We start from the raw sequence: 23685 nt of genomic DNA, 5'->3' as shown, positions 1-23685 counted from the left end.
AAAAATGGGGAAAAAAAGAAGACTGTGGTAACAGGCTCAGAAGAAGACTCATAACAGCCTGCTTTATACAGATGACACATCCTTACTTCCTCAAAGTAAGGAGAAATTGAAGTGTTTTCTGTAGATCAAAGACCACAGACTTAAATGTGGATTACGTCTCAACATCAAGAAAACAAAAATTCTCACTACTAGACCAGAAGGCAACATCAGGAGAAGATATTGAAACTGTCAACTATTTCATCTCACTTGGATCCACAATCAAAAAACAACCAGGAGATCAGGAGATGTATTGCACTGGGAAAGTCTGCAGTGAACCAATGATGTCAGTTTGAGGATTAAGCTGTGACTGATGCAGGCAATGATCTTTTTTATAACTTGCTTTGCATCTGAGAGCTGCACAGTGAATGAAGATCATAGAGGGAGAATCAATGCCTTCAAGCTATTGTGTTGGAAAAGAGGACTGAACATCCATGGGCTGCCAGAAGAATAAACAAACGTGTCCTGGAGAACTTGTAGCCCAAGTGCTCCTTGGAGGCACAGATGACAGAGCTTCGTCTCACATACTTTAGACACATCGTTAGGAGAGCCTGTTCCTTAGAAAGAGATATCATTCTTGGGAAGATAGAGGATCAGCAAAAGAAAGGCAGACCCTCAATCAGATCATTAACACAGTGACTGAAGCAGGTGGCTCAAGTGTGTCAGGATGAGGATAGCACAGGATAGGGCAGGATTCAGATTTGTCGTTCATAGGGTTACTCTGCGTTATACTCGATGGCACCTGAACAAGAAGCAGCTAACAGAAAGGGGCACAAATGATCTAATTCATTGAGGTGTTGAAACTACAACAGCTGCTGAGGATGCAAAGCCAGTCCTGATTTTGAGGCTGAGAGAAGTTTTCCCATGACTTACTGTAAAGTTTTAGAAATAACCTGTTGGTATAAGGTTCTTATGTTTACAGACCTAGAGGACTAGATGCTGTATAATGTGCTACATTTATGCTGAAATCATGTTGTAGTGACCATTGAGTGGATTCTCGAGTAGAATGTCTCAAAGATTCCAAAAGACTTGCTATGCCTGTCTTCAGAAGTGCCTTTGCATGGTTTTAAAACACCTTTTTAGATATTCAGATACATACTATTTCTCAAGAATTGAAAAATCCACATCACACTGCCACAATATACTTATTAACAAGATGAGTGCTGCTGTGGCATATTTTTATCCGAAATAGTGAAGCTAGAAATTACATAGGGTCACTGTGATTCATAATCAACTTGACGGCCCATAACGACAACATTATCTATTAATAATTATTAATGATTACTGAATTTTAAAATTATATTTGGGTTCAAACCAGTTGCCCAAGCAACACGGAATAGAACAGACGTAGGGTTTCCAAGGCTGAAGTCTTTATACACACAGACTCCATGTTCGTCTCCTGATGGATTCTGTTCATCAGCCTTTGAGTTAACAGCTGAACACTTGCTTACTTAGTGAAATGCAACGTATTAGCGAGTTAACCTTTCTCTCAGTTATTTTCTAATGTGTCCACTAGAAAATGGGATCTTATTTTGTGGCTCATCATCTTTCTCTTGCACAGCTCTGCTTCCCTTCCTTGCACTACTGTAAAGGGCCTTTTGGAGCCCTGATGGGGAAGTGTGTTCTGTGTTGGACTGCTAACTGAAAGGTGAGTGGTTCAGTCCACCACTCAGCGTGAAGAAGGAAGATGAGCCTATCTTCTCTGGTGAAGATTTCCAGCCTCACAAACCCAAATGCGGGTCACCAAGGGTCAGAATCAGCTCGAGTGTAGTTCATTTGTGTTGTTTAAAGTGACCTTTGAAGAACTGTGCTACATAATTAATACTAACCGTTTCTTTCAAAAGTTCCTCGGTTGCTCCCCAGTCCTTGAAATAACACTAAGAAAAGTTTTCAGTTAATGAAATGAAGTTCAAATACACAGTTTGAGTTGATGCTCTAGGGAGAATAGATCACCCTACCCCTAATAACTGACAGAACTTTCCTTGGTTGGTTGGGTGAAGTGTGTGGAAAATGGGTCCCAGATTTGCAGCTGGGGATTTGAACACTGGCACACAGGTGGAGGTACTCCCAAGGCAGAAGATACTGGCTTCTGTCCTTTGTTCCTCTTGAGCTGTCACGAGGATACTGCTGTTCCAGGAGATTTCTGGCTCTGAAAAAGAACTCTGGTTTCCAATTATGCTTCTTCACTAGAGGTTTGATAATTGCAGTATTTGGCCTAGTTGGCATTTTCTTCCAGGCGCTCCCCCCCCCCATTCTAAATTTGGCTCTCAGTTAGAATTCTAAGATTTCTGCCCACTTTGACTATCAGAAGAGATGTCAACAGATTTTAGGCTTTGCCTTCTGTGGCATCCCGATCCCTAACACCCACTGAAGGGTGTGGAAGCTGATGGTGCCCGTGCTCTGAGACTCCGTGCTCAGGGTCTCCTCCCCTTTTGCCACCATGATAACCTGCCTGCCTTGGACTGTGCGTCTCCTTGTTCTTGTAAAGATCCCTGCTCTCAGACTCACAATTGGGATCAAGTAAAGGAAGAAACTAGTATAGTATTTCTTTGACTTCTGTTTGAGAGGAAATTAATATGGTGCCTCATGATTGCAAGAACTCTGGTGGTTTAGTGGCAAGAAGCTGCGCTGCAAGCCAGATTCGCAGTTCAAATCCATGAGCTGCTCTGTGGATGGTCAGTCCTCTCCTGTGTGATTAACTGCCTCTAAAAACCCATTGGAGGTCAGCTATGAGTCTATTTCAGCTCACCAGGAAACAACAGTAATGATTGAAAGGGAGCTCAGGTGACATAGAGATTTCCCCTCTAACTCAAAAGGTGGCGATTTTCTGCCTACACATATCCACTGGCTGCTCCGTAGGAGAAAAATGAGCACCTTCTTCCTATGCCATTTACAACCTGGATACTCACTGGAAGGTCAGCTGGGAGTCGGGTCCAGCTGTGCCGTATGGAGCTGTGTGGGTTTGGTTTTGTTTTTTAAATGATTGAAAGAGGGCTTGAAAAAAGATAGATAGATAGATAGATAGATGATAGATAGATAGATAGATAGATTAAGAATTGATGTTATTCTACCAGTCGAGAGAAGCAGTATTCATTTTTGTCCCCCCTTGTGCCTTCTCCCTAATAGGAGTTGCTCTGAAACTTACCGTATGCCTGTGATGGAGTACAAAATGAATGAAGGGGTTTCCTATGAATTCAAATTTCCTTTCCGAAATAACAACAAATGGCAGAGGAACGCCAATAAGGGGCCTCATCCACCTCAAGTACCCTCCCAGGTGCAGAGTCCCATGACCTCGAGGCTGAATGCTTCAAAGGTAGATGGGAAGATGCCTCCTCCCGAGAGAGCTGCCAACATCCCTCGAAGCATCTCCAGTGATGGGCGTCCACTGGAGAGGCGGTAAGTGCACCTTTAGAAGTCTCCTGTGGTCTGTGCCCCAAACGAATTCAAACCAGAACCAGAGTCTGAGCTGTATCCCTTCCCATACAACCATGCCTCATTTTATTATTTGTTGTGTTTGAAGATACTGTGCATTGTCTTGGGGATGGTTTTGTGTTTCTTTGTTTTAGTTTATACAAACTGAAGCTTTGATTCATGCATCTGTATTGACATCATCATCATCTTTCCAATAGATTTGCACCTTTTGTGTTACAATTTGGTAATGCTCACAGTATTTTAGATTTAAAAAAAAATACTATTGAACTAATAGTATAATAAAATTCTAATAAGTCTAATATCTACAGTATAGTATAAACATAACTTTTATGTACAGTGGGAAACAAAAAAGTCACAAGACTGACTGTATTTCCATGTCCATGTTATTGAGGTGGCCTGGAACCCATTCCAGTATACCTCAGAGGTATACTTGCTGTGATGTACACACTGTTGTTGTTAGGTGCTATCAATTCAACTACAACTCGTAGCGACCCTGTGAACAGCAGATTTGAACCCTGTCCTATCTTGTGCCATCTTCTTACTTTCTGACACACTAGGGCCTATTGCAGAAGTCACTGTGTCAGTCCACCTGGTTGAGGGTCTTCCTCTCCTTCACCAGTCCTCACCTATCCGAGCATGTCCTTGTCCAAGGAATAGCACCTCCTAGTAACAAGACTGAAATATGTGAGGCAAAGTCTCATCATCCTTGCCTCCAAAAAGCACTCCAGTTGCACCCTCTCCAAGACATATTCTTTTGGTGGCCCATGGGATGTTCAGTGCTCATCTCCAGCACCACAGCTCATAGACATCAATTCTCTGTCATTCCTATTCATTGTCCAACTCTCAGACGCACAGCAAATTATCTGAAAAACCATGGCCTAAATTAAGACACACTTTAGTCCTCACACTGCCACCATTAACTCCTCAGAAATTGGGAGAGTTCCCTAACTATATGCTCTAACGACTCTAAAAGCCATTGTAAAGTCATTGAATAAGGGGAATAGAATTCAGAAAAGCAGTTAACTCTGTACTGGTATTTTGTGCTTTACTCATACATTTTCCTGCAGTATCTACAGAAATCTTCACTGCACACATAGGACCCCCATGATTGAGGCTGGGCAGACTCTTTGAGGTGGCATTGACCATAGGGTTAGCGTTGATAGTCTTTTTAGGCTATGTAATGTGACGGTAGCAGCTGATGTTTGGCTTAGTAATTGTTTGTGCCATTTTGTTGGTGAAGAATCGGGATAAGGAAAAGCAGATAGTAAACGTAAGCTTTTTACCCCTGCCCTAGTAGAGTTGTTGTGTTGACTTTACTGTTGAAAGTCAAAAGAAAATAGTAAGAAGACATAACACAGGGACATGTTAAAACATTGAGACTTGAGTAAAATTAACAAAAGGGAAGGGAATGGAGGGAACCCAAAATGTAGCAAACCCAGGATCTGTGAGTAAATGGAAAGCTGTAAGGGAATCCCTTGCAACTGATCACTGATGACTTTGTGTTTACATGGATGTACTGTCACTTCTTTGTCTGTAATTCTTACAAAGTACAGATAGCACTTTGAGCTAGAGTCCAGGTCTATATTTGAATGTTAGAAGCAAAAATACCTCTTATGTTTCTCAACCATGTTTCAGTTCTAGTCTTTTGTGTATTGCAAGCCTTGTGTTTACAAGAGCTCTATTTAAATGATATTTTTAAATGTTAATTAAAATTAATTGATGCTGTCGTTATGTGCCATCAAATTGGTACCAACTCATAGCTGACCTTCCAGCAAGTTTTTAGAAGCAGTAAATCACGTGGGAGAATATTGTTTATCTTTTTTCCATGGAGCAGCTGGTGGATTCAAACCACCAGCTTTCAGGTTAACAGTACAACTCCTTACCACTAAGCCACCAGAGCCCTAAAATCTAGTATAAGAGATTTAAACTTGTTAGTGGCCATCAAGTCCTTTCCAACTCGTGACATTGCTGTTGAAGAGAGTAGAACTTCTCTGCGAGATTTCTGTGTCTGTGACCTTTTGGAAGTTTAATAATCTTATTAAGCAGGTATTCTGAGGTGCATCATGGTGTGTTTGCAATGGCACCTTGTCTGTAGTTAGTACTTAGCCATTTGCCCACCCAGAGTACTCTTTGTCTCCCACAAAATAGCCAATAGATTTGAACAGTGTGCTTTTGGATTGGTGGCATACTTCTAACCAGTAAGCCATTGAGCTCTTCTACAATAGTGACTGCCACCATGGGCTCTAGTGTGTCAGGAAATGTGAAGATAGCACCGGTTATGATGGGGTTCAGATCTGCTGTTTATAGAGTTGCTGTGAATTGTACTCAACTCAGTAGCACCTAACAACAACAACAACTGCTATAAGTTGTTTATAGTTGAATCAGATGTACCTTATTTCTCAAACTATGATTGTTCCTCAATTTAGAGAGGTCCTTAGACTTTCCCAGTGCAGTTCATCTGCTGATCTCCTGAGTGCTGGTACCAAGTGAATGATTGTGGTTCCAAATAAGGTGAAGTCGTTGACAGTCTCAGTCCTTTTTCTGTCTGTCATGTTGCCTATTAGTCCAGTGGCAACGATTTTTGTTTTCTTGATGTTTTGATGTAATCTATAGTAAAGCCTTCTGTGTTTAACCTTCTGACACAAGTGCTTCAGGCCCTCCTCACTTTCAGCAAGCAAGGTTTTGTCATTTGCATCACAAAAGTTATTAATAAGTCTTCCTCCAATCCTGATGCCTCTTTATTCTTAAAAGAGTCCAGCTTCTTAAATAATTTGCTCAGCATACATATTAAATAAGTGTGGAGTAAGGCTACAACCCTGATGTACACTTTCTCTAATGTTAAACTATGCAGCATTTCCTTGATCTGTTCACACGGGTGGTCTAGGTCTAGGTTTCACACAAACACAATTAAGTGTTCTGAGGTTCCCATTCTTCTCAATATTAGTCATAATTTTTTATTATTCACACAGTCAAATGCCTTTGTATGGCCAATAAAGCACAAATAGACATTCTTCTGCCATTCTTTGTTTTCAGCCAGGATCCATCTGACATTAGCAATGTTATCCCTGGTGCTACGGCCTCTTCTCATTCCAACTTGAACATCTGGAAGCCTTGTCTATGTACTGCTCTAGCCATTTTGTAATGATCCTTAACAGTATTTTGCTTGCATGTGATACTGTCGATGCTGTTTGATAATTTGCACATTTTCTTGGGTCACCTTTCTTGGGAATGGGAACAAATATGGGTCTTTTCCAGTCAATCAGCCAGGTATCTGTCCTCCAAATTCCCTGGCATGGACTGGTGAGCATGTCAGGGCTCTCTCTGTCATGTGAAACCTTTCATTTGGTATCCCATAAATTCCTGGGGCCTTATTTTTTGCCAGTGGCTTCAGTGCAGCTTGAATTTATTATCAGTTAGTTATCATTGGCTCTTGATGGCTCCAAATGCCTAAAGCTAATGTTGTTGTATGTTGTTGAGACAGAACCACCTCATAGTTGACCATCCAGTGGGTTTTCAGAGGCAGTAAATCTCACAGGTTGAAATTGTCCATCCTTCTCCCATGGAGCATCTGGTGGATTCAAACCACATGCCTTTGGGATTGCACTGCATCTTCTTACCACTAGGCCACCAGAGTTTCAGAGCTAAGAGTGGAGACAATTGAATTGAGTAGTTTGGTAGAAAGCCAACTTTTTCTTTCTACCTTATCTACTCTCCCTTCCCTATGACTTTTGCTTATCTGATTCCTGTCGCTAAATGCTGAATGCCTTCTCACTGAAAATGAGTTAGCTTCTCACTGAAAATGAGTTAGAAGTCTTAGAGCTGAGAGGTCTCTGTTCTTATAGCTGTGCTGGGTAGAAGGAAGATTCCTCTGGAAGCCAAAATGTGACCCTGATTCATGAGAGCTGCAGGAACCAGGTCCAGCAAGAACAGGGTGCCAAAGGAAAATGATTCCCAGATGATGCTCACAAATAGCCTTTGCTTTAATTTGAGAACAGAAACCAGATGATTTTAAAACTTCTCTACTGTCTTTTATCTTAGTCTAACTTTTGAACTATCGTGTAAAATATCATCACTTAACTATTTAAAATTACTGAGGTACCATTTAAAATAATTTTTATAATTTTTAAAAAGTGATAGCAATGAGTGTTTTGAGAATTATCTTCTTAAAATTCCTCTTTTTAATCCCAGATATTTATTTACAAAGCCTTGCTATTTATCTCAATAAAAGATCTCTCTTCCAAAGTGGCCACATTCCCATCTGGAGTTCTGTAGCTAACATTATTTTTGAGGAGGAAAACATCCAACAGCTCTCTGAATAAATTCTTTGTTCTAAACATTCCAAACTTGGCTCTTTCCAAGGTGTGTGTTAACTGGAATTCATGGTTTGGGCCACATTTGGAAAGATGAATTTAGGAAACCATTTGTTTAGAGAAGAAATGTCCCCCACCTCCAATCAGTTCTATTTTCCTTCTCTTCAGAATAGTCAGCAGGCTTTTCACAAGCGAAATTATTATTTCTTTTATTCAGTGCTCCAGATAGTGAAATAGCGGAATGTATTTCTAGTCCATGATCACTTTCATTTCTTCAACACTGACTAAAGCTTATTTCAGTGACCGCTGAAAGTAAAATTTATTTTTTGTAGCTAATTACTGTCTTTTGATGTGATCAGCTTTCAGTGCTAGAGAATACAGAACACTGTTTTTTCCAGATGGAACTTGAGTTTTAGAGGTTATTTCTCTGATATGTGCTTGTCCCTGCCTTTCATCTTAACTCCACGAGGAGAAAAGTGCATGTAAGTGAGTACTCGCCACTTAAGACTCTTAAGAGTAGCCCTGTGGTCTCTAAGCAATACAGATGAAAGCAGCAGAGATGAGGCTGAAGATGATTTCTCAGGGAAATTTGACCTCAGCTTAATGCCCCCTAGTGCTTCTTAGCTGCTGCTTTTCTTTTAGGATACTGGACTAGAATTTCAGATCTTATGATGGTGTCATTGTTCCTAGGGCTGCCATGGCAAAATACTGTAAAGTGAGTGGCTTTAAAGAACAGAAGTTTATTAGAGTTCTGGGAGCTAGGAGTCAAAATTCAAAGTGCTGATGAATTTTTACTGTCTCTCTGTTCCAGGGGAAACCCATTCTTTTTCTTTCACCTTCTAGTAGCCCTGAACATTTCCTGACATTCTTTGATTTTAGACACATCCTCTCTTGGTATCTTTACCCTCGATGTGACTTTATTTATTTCTCCATTCTCTTTCTTGATAAAACACTATTCAGGCAAGATGAGGTTTAAAACCCACCTGTAACTCATGTTTTCTAATAAGGTCTCTTTCACAGGTACAGGATAACCTGAAGTTACCTTTTGGGAGGGTGAAATTCAATCTGTAAAAGAGAATTTCTTGAGTGACTTGCAAAGTCTCTACATTTTCAGGATATTAAGATTATGTGTCTCATTAAATGTGTAGTCTCTTCTTTGTGAACGATGTTGCAATTAGATGTATCCCCTTTTTCTGTAAAAGCTTTGAAGTCAATTTACTATCCCATCATTCCTAATTTTTAGTAGAAAATTCTTCTTTATCTCTTAAGTCATTAATTGAAGATACTACCTGAGAAATTTTGTTTCACTACAATTTCTGAAATATTTTAATGTAAGGGAGACGCATGACATTCCTCAGAAAGTGGGAATCTTTTACTGAGATTATAGATTCAAAAAGCTTACCTTGCAATATTTCCTCCACGAAATGTAGGAAAACACAAGTAAAAAAGGCTAAGCATTCCTTTTTAAAAAAAATAAAATTTTAATTTAATAAGCATTCCCTTTATATTTTGCTGAGAACAAAACAACTTCCTAAGATAAAATAGATCAGGCCATGACTAGGGCTTTTCTTGTCCATTTGACTCTACTCCATATGTGAGACCTGTCCTGTAGGCCATTTATATTCATACCTGGGTCATTTATAAAGCATGAAATGGACCTTTGAGATGGAACTGCAAAGCTTTTGTTGTGAAATATCTCAGCCACAAAAAGACATATTGCAGCACCACTGTTATAAAGCATGTCTGATAAGGGGACTTGGAAGGGGAATGAGATAATTACATTGTAAAAGATGAAGGAAAGAACTGTCTAACAGGAATGTGTTACTACTGGGTGTTATATGTATGGCAACAGCCCAGAAAAAGAGGTATATCATTGCAAAGAGGACTGGGGGGAGGGAGTATGTATGAAATTGTGCAACAATAAATAAATACTTTTTAAAAGTGAATTAGGGGAAGCAAGGGAAAGGGGGTAAAATGTGGAGCAATGAATCAATGAAAATATGACCTCTCTGTAAACCATTAAAATCACAATTAAAATAAAATTTTTATTTATTTTTTTTAAAGTTGTTGTTAGCTGCCATTGAGGAGAAAACAAATGGCTAGAGTCGTAGAGTATTCTTCCCTTGATTCAAGCCTGTTGTGGTTTTTGTTATGTGTCTTCAAGTCACTTGCAGCTCTTAGCAACCAAGTCCAATAGCTCTGCAGCCTGCGCTGTCCTGAGCCACTGACTCTGACACATCTACCCTCATTACCTCAGTCACTGTGTCAGTCCATCTTCCATCTCATTTGGGGTCTTTCTCTCCTGTGCTGTCCCTTCACCCTTCCAAGTATGATGTCCTTCTCCAGAGACTGGTCCCTCCTGTGTGCCCAAAGTATGTGAGATGGACTTCACTTCAGGTCCTCCTCAGTTACAGCAAGCAGGGTTGTGTCATCTTCATAACGTAGGTTGTTAATGAGTCCGCCTCGAATCATGATGCCATTTTCCTTCTCATGAAGCCCAGCTTTCAGAATGATCTGTTCCACATAGGAATTGAAAAGGTATAGAGACTGTACACATTCCTGATACAGTCCCTTCCTGATTTTGACCATGTAGTGTTTCCTTGCTCTGTTCTGAGGACTGCTTCCTGCTTCGAGTATAGGTTTCGCATAAACAAAATCACATGTTCTGGGTTTCCCATTCTCCTCAAGGTTAGCCACAGTTTGTTGTGATCCACACAGTCAAATACCTTTGTATAGTATAAAACACATATTCCTCTGGGACTCTTTGCTTTCGACCAACACCCATCTGACATGGCAATAATTTCTCTACTTCCACGGCCTCTTTTAAACCTGGTTTATATTTCTGGTAGTTCTCTGTTGATATACTGTCCCACTCATTTTTGGATAACCTTCAAAAATATTTTGAAGTGATATCTTGGGTGTGATGTTGTTGTTATGTGCCGTGGAGTCGTTTGCGACTCATAGTGACTCTATGTACAACAGCCCTAAACCCTGCTCTGTCCTGTGCCAATCTCATTGTCTCTGACACACCCATCCCAATTACCCCAGTCACTGAATCAATCCACCTCATAGAGGGTCTTCCCCTCCTGTGCTGTCCCTCCACTCTTCCCAGCATAGTGTCCCTCTCCAAAGACCTGTCTCTCCTTACAACATGTCCAAACTATGTCAGGCGAAGCCCCAGAATCCTTGCCTCCAAGGAGCAGCCTGGTTTAACCCTCTCCAGGATGAATCTATTTGTTTTCTTGGCAGTCCATGGTACATTCAGTACTTTTCTCCAGCACCACAGCTCAAAGGCGTCAATTCTCCTTCTATCCTCCCTAGTCATTGTCCAACTCTCTGATGCATAACAAGTGATTGCAAAAACCATGGCCTGTATCAGGTGCACCTTAGTCTCCAGAGAGACACCATTGCTCTTGAGTACTTTAGAGAGGTCCCTAACCGCAGACTTTCGCATCGCAATACGTTTTTTGATTTCCTGGCTACTGGTGCCACGAGTGTTGACCGTGGAGCCGAGCAAACTGAAGCTGTGAACAATCTCAATCTCTTCACCATCCATCCAGATGCTACCGATTGGTCCAGTGGTGAGAATTTTTGTCTTCTTGACATTGAGCCTCAGTCCATATTGAAGGCTGCAGTCCTTGACCCTCTGCAGTAAGTACATGAGATCCTCCTCAGTTTCAGCGAGCAGGGTTGTGTCATCTGCATAACGCAGATTGTTGATAGATCGTCCACCAATCCTAACGCCACGCTTCTCCTCATAGAGCCCAGCCTCTCGGATAATCTGCTCTGCATACAGGTTGAAAAGGTATGGAGACAGGACACATCCCTAGCGTACGCCCTTCCCAATTTTGAACCATGCAGCGTTGCCCTGCTCTGTTCTGACGACTGCCTCTTGGTCCAAGTATAGGTTTCGCATTAGCACGATTAAATGTTCTGGGATTCCCATTCTTCTCAGAGTCAGCCACAGTTTGTTATGATCCACACAGTCAAATGCCTTTGCATAATCAATGAAACACAGATAGACATTCCTCTGGTATTCTCTGCTTTCAGCCAAGATCCATCTACCATCAGCTACAATATCCCTAGTACCGCGACCCCTTCTAAACCCAGCCTGGACTTCTGGCAGTTCTCTGCTGATGTACTGTTCCAGTCGTTTTTGGATAATCTTCAGTAGAATCTTGCTTGCATGTGAAATCAATGAGATTGTTCTGTAGTTTCCACACTCAGTCGGGTCGCCCTTAAAACTGAAGCATTGCCCTGTTGTATATTGTTGAGTCGGAACCAACCCATAGCTGACCATCTGACAGGTTTTCAGAGGTAGGTAATAGCACAGGAGGAGATTGCTCATCATTTTCCCATAGAGCAGCCTGTGGCTTTGAATCTCATGCCTTCGGGATTGCAGCACCGCTAATAGCCACTAGACCACTCATACTCTCTAAAGTATTGCTTTAATGCTTATTTTATATCATTTCGTTTCCAAAAACTTTGGAAAAGTTGTATTCATCTACAGAAATAAATAAATATTAAGCTTATGTTAACAACACATCTGCCTACTGTAATCACAGTTTATTCTGGATAAAAACATAGCTTTGCTTGTAGCAGCACACTTTTTCTTGAATTCTAGGCAACTACTGAAAACCCACTGGAGGCTCAGCTGTGGGTTGATTCTGACTGGATGGTACACAACAGCAACAATAATCCAGATTTAAAGGTCATTAAAAATAATTATTTTTAAAGTGTTTTGTGTTGACTAGATGATTATCATTCCTTTAATACCAAAGTCAAGATTTTTATGACCTATTAAAAATGTTGCTATTGGAATTTTTTTTTCTTGTTACATATATTTGAATAACATTTTCCAGAAGACAAGCAATTTACTCACTGGATATAGACTATATGTATGCTACTGATGTTGTTGTTGGGGGATTTGTTTGTTTGTTTACGAAGTTAGTATGTACTATGTATGTTTCACACTTTCCTTCATTGACATTGTGTTTGCTGTTGAAATTTTTACAAGAATTTTAGCTGGATGGTATTCTCTATACATTACAAGAAGCTGACCCATTTGGCATCAAAGAGAATGAATTCAGATTTCATTTGATTCTCATATGTGAGCTTTAAGTCTATTTCAGTTCTAGAATATGCTCTTCAGGTGTCTTTAAGTGTAGGATTTGATCATACATATATGGAAGTAATATATATTAACAGAGTTAATATTCATTCAGCAGAACTAGATAATATCACTACTTCATCTCACATTTATCTAGAATTTAAGGATAGCACTGAAGTAAAAATACCTAACTGTATGGTACATTGAATTTAGCACATTACCATTTAAAACATAGCATGAGATCAAGAATAAAACCCTGTATGTGTTCATTTGCTCGGAGAAGTTTAGCTATTTCAGGGACTCTGCATCAACAATGGGCGTCATAGTATATAAAGAAGTTCTCCTTGACTTAGATGAAGTCTTTTCAGCATTTGTATGAGTATTTGGTAATGGATCGCACTGAACTATTGTTGCTTTGAGATTTTTCATCTGAATTCCAAGCTGTTCTCCCAACCCCCTCTCCTTTAAGCAAAAAGTATGGCTGGAGCGTGTTTTCCTCTTTATGGCTGATTGTGTTTGCACCGTTTGTGTCTCTCCTGTTTTCCTCCTCTTCTTAATAGATGCTAGCTCCTCATGACAAAGACTGCCTGGTAACCGCTGGTTAAATAAATAAAAGGTCTCTTAAGAGCATGTGCCATTTAATCTTTATTTTTAAGGAAATGCATTTAAATTTCTCTGTTAATGCATTCGTGTCCACAGCTAATCTCCTTTGTGGTGTTTTCTAGTTTCAGATCCTCATTTGGTTTTTATTCTTTCTTATTTTAGAATATTAACTATGGTCATAATTTCTGGTGCTTAAGGTTTCCAAATACCAGTCTGATTGAGAGTTGGGTGACTTGACATGAGAATCCTTCCGCCATGAGTTTTCAGCAGGTCCTGAGATTCCTCTGGCTAGATCCCCATTAACCTCCATAGGTCTAAAGCCAGGGTCACTGTACAGTTTTTAGCTTATTTGATACTTTTCAACACTCTCTTCTTCTTCAAAATTCTTTTCTTTATCTTCCAAACACTTTAATTTCGATGTTTTCTATTTCTCCTCAAACATCCCTCAATAAGATGAGTGGACACAATTACTACCACAGTGAACTTTAGCATGAGAGATTATGAGTATGGTGTTGGATAGAGCAAAGTTCACATCTGTTCATTGCAATTACTTGTGAAAGCTGAACAATGACTAAGGATGACAGAAGAATCAATGCCTTTGAGTTGTGGTGCTGGAGAAGAGTCTTGAACATACTCTAAGACCTCCAAGAAAACAAATAGATCTGCCTTAGAGAGGGTGAAACCGAGTTTCTCCTTGGAGGCTAGGATTTTGAAGCTTCATCTCACATACTTTGGGCATGTGACCAGGAGGGACCAGTCCATGGCTGGGAAGGGTGGTCTGACAGTGCAGAAGAGGAAGATCTCGGATATAGGGGTTGGCGTGTTGGAATCAGTGAGACTGGCTCAGGACAGGGCAGGCTTCAGAGCTGCTATATATAGGGTTGTTTTGGGTCACAGGCGACTCAACAGCACATAACAGCAACAGTATGCATTTTAGTTACTCAGTAGCACCTAACAAGAAAAACCCTTTATACCTGTCTTGGAACCCCAAATATTTGTTTCTAATTATTCTTTTCTAATTTTTCAAATTCCATACGACAGTGTCTTTATAGACTTCAACCTCATTCACTGCAGCCATAGTCTTTGTCGAGAGTTCCTTCATTGTGCTTTGCCTTGACTGCTTTTCCATGTCTAACATCTACACTCAAGGGTCCCACAAACATTTCACACTCAAAGTCTAAATTCTTTTAAGTCTCACCTGCCACTCCCTCCACCTCTTCTCTATTATTGTAGTGGATGGCTTTACCACTGTATTCAGAGCATTAACTTCCCCACCCCCTTCATTCCCATCCACATGCATTTAATTGTCAAGAACTTAATTTTTCTTGAGTTTTTCAGTTTTACACTTCTCTCATATCATTGCTTGTTATTATTGTTTTGTTCATTCCCTTCGAGTCACCTGTGACTCATAATGACCCTGTGTACTGTGGCTCCGAACCCTGCCCTATCCTGAGCCAACCTTGTCTCCAACACACCTACCCCGATTACACCAGTCTCTGAGTCAAATCCATCTCATCAGGGGTTGAGGTCTTCCTCTCTTGCACTGTTCCTCCACCCTGCTAAGCATGATGTCTTTCTCTAAGGACTGGCCCATCCTGGCAACATAACCAAAGTTGGTGAAACAGAGCTTTAGAATCCTTGTTTCCAAGAAGCAACTTGGTTTCACTCTCTTCAGGACAGAGCCGTTTGTTCTATGATATGTTCACTATTCTCTAGCACCATGACTCAAAGGTGTCAATTCTTCTTCTGACATCCTTAATCATTGTGCAGCTCTCTGGAGAGAGTGAAACCAAGTTTCTCCTTTGAGGCTAGGATTTTGAAACTCCATCTCTGGCCAGCAGGTACCAGTCCGTGGAGAAGGACAGCATGCTTCGACGAGTGGAGAGACAGTGCAGGTGAGGAAGACCCACACGATATGGATTGATACATTAACTGGCACAATGAGGGTAGGTGTGTCAGAGTCAGTGAGATTGTCTCAGGACAGGGCAGGCTTCAGAGTTGCTGTACATAGAATCTTTATGAATCATAGGCAACTCAACAGCACATAACAACATGGCTTGTACTAGGTACACTTTAAACTGACATTGTTGCTCTTCAGTACTCTGCAGAAATCTCTAATTTTCCTAATTTAATTCATCTTTTGATTATTGTTGTTACATGCCCTCAGATTGACTACAACTCATAGCAACTCAAATGATGATACATGGAGAAAAGACTGAAACTGTCAACAAGTTCATCTTACTTCTATCCGCAGTCATCACCCTTGGTACCAGTAGTCAGGAAACCAGAAGATACATTGCACTGGGAAAGGGTGCAGTTAGGGACCCCTCCAAATTATTGAGGAGTCATAATGTCAGTTTGGGGACAAAGGTGCATTTGATGCAGGCCATGGACTTTCCAATCACTTGCTATGCATCTCAGAGCTGGACAGTGAATAAGGATGACAGACAAATTGATGCCTTTGAACAGTGGTATTGGAGAAAGCTACTAAACACCCTTTGGACGCCAAAAGATCAAACAAATATACCTTGGAGAATGTACAGCCAGCGTGCTTTTTGGAGGACACAATGATAAAGCTTCACCCCACCTACTACAGACATTTTGCTAGGAGGGGCTATACCTTGGAGAAGGACATGATGTGCAGAAAGACTGACACCATGGGCTCAGGAAGTGTGAAGATGGCACAGGATAGGACACGTTCAGAGCTATTGTTCACAGAGTCACTCTGGGTCATACTCGACAGCACTTAACAATAACAACAACATAGCAACCCTATGAACAATGGGTCTGAACCTTGCCCTATCCTGTGCCATGGCTCAAGACCATAGTTACAGTCACATTGCCAAGTTGAGAGTCTGCTTCTCTGACTCTCTGCCTTTTCCAGAACGATGTCTTTTTCCATGACTGCCCAAAATATGTGAGATGAGCTTTCATCATCTTTGCCTTTATGGAGCACTCTGGTTGTACCTCTTCAAGACAGATTTGTTCACTCTTTTGGCAGTCTATGAGAAAGTCAGTAGATTTCTCCCAACACCACAATTCAGAGACATTGATTCTTCTTTGATCTCCCTAATTCATTGTCCAACTTGTGATTCATAGAAAAATACCATGACTTGCTTCAAGCACACCTTTGAGCTGACATCTCTGCTCCTCAGCACTTTGTAGAGGTCCTTGAAAGCAGATTTTCTCAGTGCATCATGTTTTTTGATTTCTTGGCTGCTACTCCCATGAATATTTGTGAATGCAATTAAAAGGAAACTGTTCACAGCTTTATTTCATTTTCTTTCCTTCTGTCGTGGATGTTGCTGGTGCTTCCTTTGGTTTCCTTGACGTAAAGATTTGCCCTATACTAGAGGCTGTAGTCTTTGCTCTTCTGCAATAAGTCATTGCTTATGGACTGTTATTTCATACTAAGATTATTTCCCTCTTTAAATAGTTGCCCTCTGGCTTCCCACCCTTAACCCTTTCAGTGCTGCACTCTGCACAGGATGATCGAATGAGAATGGAAAGCTCCTCGTACTGTGCCTTTCACTACATTCTGTGGTTCATCCCAGCCACCAGATTAAGTCCAGCTCCCTGTGTGATCTGTGAGGACCCTTGTGAGTTCTCTACTTAGCCATTCCTCTCACTCCTCCTCCGCCACTCCACTCCACTCCACTCCACTCTCTAAGCATAATCTCCAAGCTTAGAATTTCAGTTGAATGAAAGTGTCATATTCTTTCTCTTTCTCTCCTTGATCCTTCACATTTGCTGCTGCTTAAATCCCTGCCTCCTGCTCCCTCTTTGGCGGCTTAGCTCCCACTGCTATTTTGACACCAAGCCCAAGCCAAGCCTCCACTACAAAGCCTTTTTTAATTTCCCCAATCACTCTCCTCCCGTCTCTACTTAATTGTCCCTCTGGGAATGGTGTTCATGTCCAACACCTTCCTCATAGAATTTATTTTATTTCATTTTAGACTCACTTGTTAATTTTTGTGGCATATCTTTGTATTTTTAGACCCACTGACAAATGCTGGCATTCAGTAGATTCATGATACTTTTTTCTTCTTTCTATTTTCTTTTATTTTAATTAGCTTTTTTATTTTATTTTGCTTTATTATTAGTTAATCCACGAAACCCCATCCACCCCTGAAAACCACCAGGAGGGTCAGTTATGAGTCAGCTCTGGCTGGAGGACAATTAACTGAGTTCATCTACAATATGGGTAGTCCACACTCCAGAATAAGTGTTCTCTCCTTTACATTTGTGATTCCAAAAGCCAAATCAGGGGCCTTTGCATAAATTCTGACTCATGGTAAGCCCTCGTATATGTCAGAGGAAACTGTGCTCCATAAGGTTTCCAACAACTGATCTTTCAGAAGTAGATTAATAGGCCTTCATCTGAAGACCCTCTATGTGAACACCAGCCTTTCAGTTACCAGCCAAGTATGTTAACCATTGGTACTATGCATATGCTCCTTCCACTTGAGTTACTGCACCTTTAACAACAAAAGAGTTTGTTCAAAGACCCAAAGGCAGAATTAAGTGAGTTCCAGAGAAAAGAAATAATTTTTTTTTTACAAATTAAATGTTAGATAAGAACAAAACACACTATTCTGATAAAGTTACAGAAGCAAAACTAGGTTTAAGTAGAATTTTCTAACTTCTGTTGGCTACGTTTAGAATACTTCTATTTCAAACATATATTGCTGCTAAAACTTGTTTAAAATTGACTGTAAGTGAGATGTAAGTGGTTCTTGATTGAATTTCCATAGAGATGAAATTGAATTATGGTATTGTGTTTGCCAGCCAAGCTGAGGTAGAAAAACAGGGCCATATTCTGCTTAAAGAGAATGCAGTGACCTAGCACTTTCACTCCTTTACCAGCTCTTCAGAGGGATTCACCTACGCTGGCACACGCTTTGAAGTTAGTGCTTAAATGATTTGCAAGTTCGCAGTTTTAGAAATAGTTCCTCTTTCAGACATTTGGAAAATGTGTGCAATAACTCAAGGTTATCATGTCTCCCTCTTCCCCCCCATTTTTGGGGGTATTTTTTCCTTCTTCCAAAACTCCAGAATGACCCAGGGAGTAAGGCATAGGTGTTCCAGCGTGGTCCCAGCACAGGCACCTGGAATGCACAATAGTCCCCCTCTGCACTCGGCCTAAGCAGACCTTCCCACCAGGAATTCCTTCTTCTCTGCAGAAGCCCCGAGCCTTGCAGAGGCAGCGAAAGGTGTAGGCTCTGCAGCCATGGGCCATGGTTTGAGTCCTGTCTCTACTACTTGACAGGTTTGGAAGTAGGCGTCTTACATCCTGTATTGTTCAGTGCCCCTGCTCATCAAATGGGATGCCAATCTCAGTCTTTCATTCACTTCATTGTGAAGATTTCCTGGTATAGACAAAATTCTTAGCACAGCCTACTGGGTAGGCTTAGCTAATAGGAGTTGCTTGTTGCTGTTATTATTGTTTCTCAGGTGTTTAGCAAATAGAGGAATGTGAAAGTGAAACGCTTCAAACTGGGTATAGCAGGAATCAGGAAGCAATCCCCACTCTGAGCTGATAAGCCAGTCTTCAGCTGGCTCTAGTCAGAGCATGTGGTGGGACCGGTGTGGAAAGGTCCAGTTGTTTCTAGGAGCAGCCTTGAAGCTATCTTCCACTGTAGGGTCGTTTTTCATGTTAGTACCATGGAGCTCAGGGTGCCTTCTGTGCTAAAAAACAACAGTCGCTGACCAGGCAGTTGCAGATTCTTCCTTCCACTGAGTTGATTGTAACACATAGAAACCTTCCATTAAGTTTCCAACATAAATCGTACTGGTAGAAGATTGCTTGTCTTGTTGCCATGGAGCTGTTGGTGAATTCCAGCTACCAGAGACCTTCACCTTTTGCTGAGTATGCAGTATAGAAACACAGCTACATGCTATGGATGACCCTACTAATGCTCCTTGCAGCTGGCAGAAGTCTTACAAAATTCTGCAACATGCTAATGTTAAGGGAACGCACAAGGAGAGAGTGGTGAGTGCTGGGGGTTGATTCCTACCTGTGGCTCTGCTTGTGGTCGTTATAAGAACTCTTCCTACCCATCTCCACTCCTAACGATAATCAGACTGCTGATTACAATAATCTCTTAACTCTTGCTTTTTGTTTGATTCTTATTAATTTTCCATTATTTTGAAAAATGGTAATGTTGTGTGACATGGAGTTGATTTCAACTCTTTGCATCCTCATAGAACCCTCTAGGGTTTTCTTCTCTGTGATTGCCAGATTTTTATCCCACAGAACTACTGGTGGATGTAAATTACCAGCCTTTCACTTAGAAACTGAACGTCTACTGTTATGATGACTCTGACATACTATGAAAATGGTACTAAGTAAAATCAGACTCCAAAGTTTAAGGGATGTTGTAGTTCTGAACATAATTAACGATGTGTGTTTGTCAAGAGACTTGGATGTCATTGTAAAAACTGAAAAGTATCCTAAATGGAGGAGTGTTAACACCGGTAGAATTCCCTGTGGGTAAATTAAGTAGATTATATGGTAGCTCTGTTATTGTCTCCTGGTGTGGTGTCAGCTTAGGGCATAAGTAGGAGGCTAGTGCTTTGGGACAGTCAGAGGAAGGTACACAAGGACAGCCACAACAAGCAGAGGACACTGTGCTTTTCTGTGTTTCAGCTTCTCATTCCTCTGTTTTTGTTTATAGGATGGGATAGGGTAAGAATTCATTTTTTCCAGACTTTAAAAGTTTAACAGAAAAAGGAAAGGGGGGTGGGTTGTCTCTCAAAAGACTTTTAAAATATTTATATATTCAAACTCACTGCCATCAAGTCAGAAAGGACTCCCATTGGACATGGGAAAAGATTGCCCATCTTTGTTCCCAGGAGCCGCTAATAGATTTGAATCGCCAGAGGGACACAGGCTTTGGATTAGTAGCAAAATCCCTTACAGACTATGCATCAGAGCCCGATTTTCAAAATGCTCATGAACGTTGGTAAAAGACGGGGCTGGTCAAAGAGATTACTAGTATTTGGGTGTTACTCAAAGACTATGCTTCTTAGGCAATTCAAATCCACCAGGAGTTCCACAGGAGAAAGATGGACAGTCTCCTCCCACTCTGTTTATTATTGTTGTTGTTACGTACCATTGTATCAGAACCAACTCATAGGTAACCCTCCAGTGGATTTTCAGAGTATAAACTACATGGAGGAGATTGCCCATCTTCCGAGGAGCAGCTGGTAGATTCCGACTATTTGATTTGGGGTTGGCAGAGCCGCTCCTTACCCACGGGGCCAACAGAGATGCCTCCTGAAATGCTTTTTAGAACCTTGGAAACCCAGTGAAGGGTCGGCTGTGAATTGGTACCAATTGAACAACGATGGGTGAGAAAATATTGGATTCTTTTCTAATGTTTATTTTTTAAATTTTCTCTCAGTTCTCATGCATATTTGCAAAAGGAAAATTTAAAAAAAAAAAAAGCCACACACATAACTGTTTTGCTTTAGAACTTTTTTCCCTGTTTTCCTAACAGATGTTTGGACTTAGCACATGAGATCTCCTAGCAGCGCCCCCGCTTTGCTTCTTCCGTGGCTCCCACATACCTCTCACCCAGCGCCCATGGCCCCTGCCTGACCAAGCATGCCGTCCTGCAGGCTCACACACCCCTCACATTCCTGTGTACTCATGCGTGTTTTAGGAGAAAAGCTTTGGCTTCCTACAAACCCATTTCTAACTTAGTTCTTTCAGAAAGTCTTTCCCTCAGACCTCTCAGCCACATTGTGTCTGTCTCAGCCCCTCACTGCACTATTTACTCTCATGATGGTGATAGTCTCCCCATGCTTTCCTTTAAAATTACAGGTAATGCTGACTGAATTTATGTTCTGTGTCAGTCCTTTTCAAAGTCCTTCATGTGTGTTTCTTCAGTTAATCCTCCTAACAATCTAGTATAGTGGGTGCCATTTGAAAGCTGGCCCCTACAGATAAAAATGCCAGGGGATTAAGAGATGAAATCATTTTTACAAAGTCACAGCTAGCTACTGTTGGAGCTGAGATTTTCATCAAGGCCACAAGACGCCATAGTCTTTTACTCTTTGTCCCCATGCTACATGTGAAATCTACCACCAAACAGACAACCCTCAGGAAATATTTGTGTGTGTGTTTTTGTACACTAAGGGACCAGTCTTGTACTGTAGCCAGGGACACTTCACACCAGTGCATCCTGTTCGTCACCCAGGACCACGCTCAGAAGGCCCAGTTGTTGTTGTTACATGCCGTGAAATTAAGTATGATTCATAGTGACCCTATGAATAACTGATCTGAATCCAGTCCTATCCTGTGCCATCCTCAAAGTCTCTGACTACTCAAGCCCTTTGCTGTAGTCTCTGTGTCAGTCCATGTCTCTTTGGCGAACCTTCCACCTTTCCAAGCATAATGTCTCTCTCCAAAGAGTAGTCTTTCCTGACAACATGCCCCAACTATACAAGATCAAGCTTTATTATCTTTGCCTCCAAAGAGCACTTTGGCTGTACTTTCTCCAGGATGTATCTGTTTGTTCTTTTGACAGTCCATGGGTTATGCACCTTATTTCAAAGGCATCAGTTTTTCTGTCACACATACTCTTTGTCCAGCTCTCAGGTATATAGCAAATGATTGAAAAGTCCATGTTCTGAATCAGGCACACCTTAGTCTTCAAAATACTATCACTGCTCATTAATAATTTGCGGAGGAGCAGTGATACCTTAATAACTGCAGACTTTTCCAGTACATCTCCAGATTGTATTTTGGCTGTAGGTACAAAGGGTGTTGATTATGGATCCAAATAAGATGAAGTTGTTAACAGTTTCATTGTTTTCTCCATCTATTATGATGTTGCAACCTATGTACAAGGTATGAATGTTGGAAAACTAGAAATTGTGAAAAATGAACTAAAACATATGAACCATCAGCATTCTAGACATTAGTGAGGTGAATGGACTGGCCATGGCCACATTGAATCAAACAAGTCTTACACTTGGTTAAATACAAGGTGTCCCACATTTTATTTCTGTACCAGACCCAGGACTTATGCAGCCAGTCCTGTCTGCAATCAGTTTTTATTTATTAGCCTTTAGACTCACCCTTGGGTTTAAAATCACCTCTTCTCCAGAGGAACCCGGGGTGTGTGCCAGGCTGTGAACACCTAATGACTTGCCACCGGCTGTGAAGTGGCAGCCTATTACCTGAGTGTGATGAATTGCTACATTCTCTTGACTGTGCAAAGGAGCTCTTCTGTGGTATAAACTGACTTTGTTACCAGAGGATCATCAGAAAAGGACTCCATGAACACGATCTCTGTAAATTACATGGTCAGAAGTTTTACAGGAGTTCTGCTCACCAGCATGCACAACAGGGAAGTGAAAAGATCGAGGACTAAAGTACTTTAAATCCACCACAGCTTATTTACACTCTGGTCATAGTACCCAAATTGTGTTACTTTGACTCGGTTTTGAGATGGGGGTTTTTTTCCGAGATAATTTTGGAAGAATCCTGGATTACAAACACTTCACAGGACAGATCACTTTAAGCTTTTTATTTGCTAGGTTGTGTTAAAATTCCATACTCAGTTGTCAGCTCAAGTATCTGATTTCTCAGTCACAGCTGCTACTTGAAACATCTCGATTGTCTCCACCATCACGCCTTTATTTTCCTTTGGATTACAGGGGCCTCCTTACTTCCTTGGATTCAGTGAAGCAGTGCTACAGCTTTCGTGTGGAAATTTTTTCCCTTTTTGCATAGGCATCATTGATCCTTAGGGAAAAACTCAACTGTCAGCCACTTAGATATTGAGAGCTCCTTGCTCACAAATTATGATCAGTCAAAATGTGAAGAAATCGTTTAATAAGAGTCTGTTAATGCTAACACTGTATGTATAAACACCTGAGGTAATTCATGGACGATATAGAGTGTGGTAGAAGTTGTTATTAGAAACCTAAAATTCTTTTGGTCATTCTCTTCTCATTTTATTCTGGTGTGAGGGTGCATCTGGAAAAATGAGGAATTGATACTCATCTTGTGGGCCATGTCTTCCTAAATTCCCTGCGTCTTCAGCTCAGCTTTCATTGCAGTAAAGTACATTACATAGAAATGAGAAACTGGACTGTCAGTCCCACACACTATGGAAGTATTGTCTGCTGATGCTAATGGTCATGACTTGTTCCGTTGCTACATTCTTGATAAAATCAAAA

General features: G+C 40.9%; 1 protein-coding gene across 2 annotated transcripts in view; it reads left to right on the top strand.

Moving 5' to 3' along the window:
- SIPA1L1 (signal-induced proliferation-associated 1 like 1) overlaps window positions 1-23685 on the top strand; it is a 206981-nt gene that overhangs the window by 117394 nt on the left and 65902 nt on the right. For both annotated transcript variants that reach the window (XM_006884722.1, XM_006884723.1), the window contains exon 9: window positions 3163-3432. In XM_006884722.1, the coding sequence (XP_006884784.1) occupies window positions 3163-3432 (270 nt within the window). The remainder of the gene's footprint in view (window positions 1-3162; window positions 3433-23685) is intronic.

This window comes from Elephantulus edwardii, unplaced genomic scaffold (genome assembly GCF_000299155.1).
Source record: "Elephantulus edwardii isolate Elephantulus edwardi_28Jun2011 unplaced genomic scaffold, EleEdw1.0 scaffold00037, whole genome shotgun sequence".
Classification (NCBI taxonomy): domain Eukaryota; kingdom Metazoa; phylum Chordata; class Mammalia; order Macroscelidea; family Macroscelididae; genus Elephantulus; species Elephantulus edwardii.
This window is presented reverse-complemented; position numbering and strand designations above follow the sequence as displayed.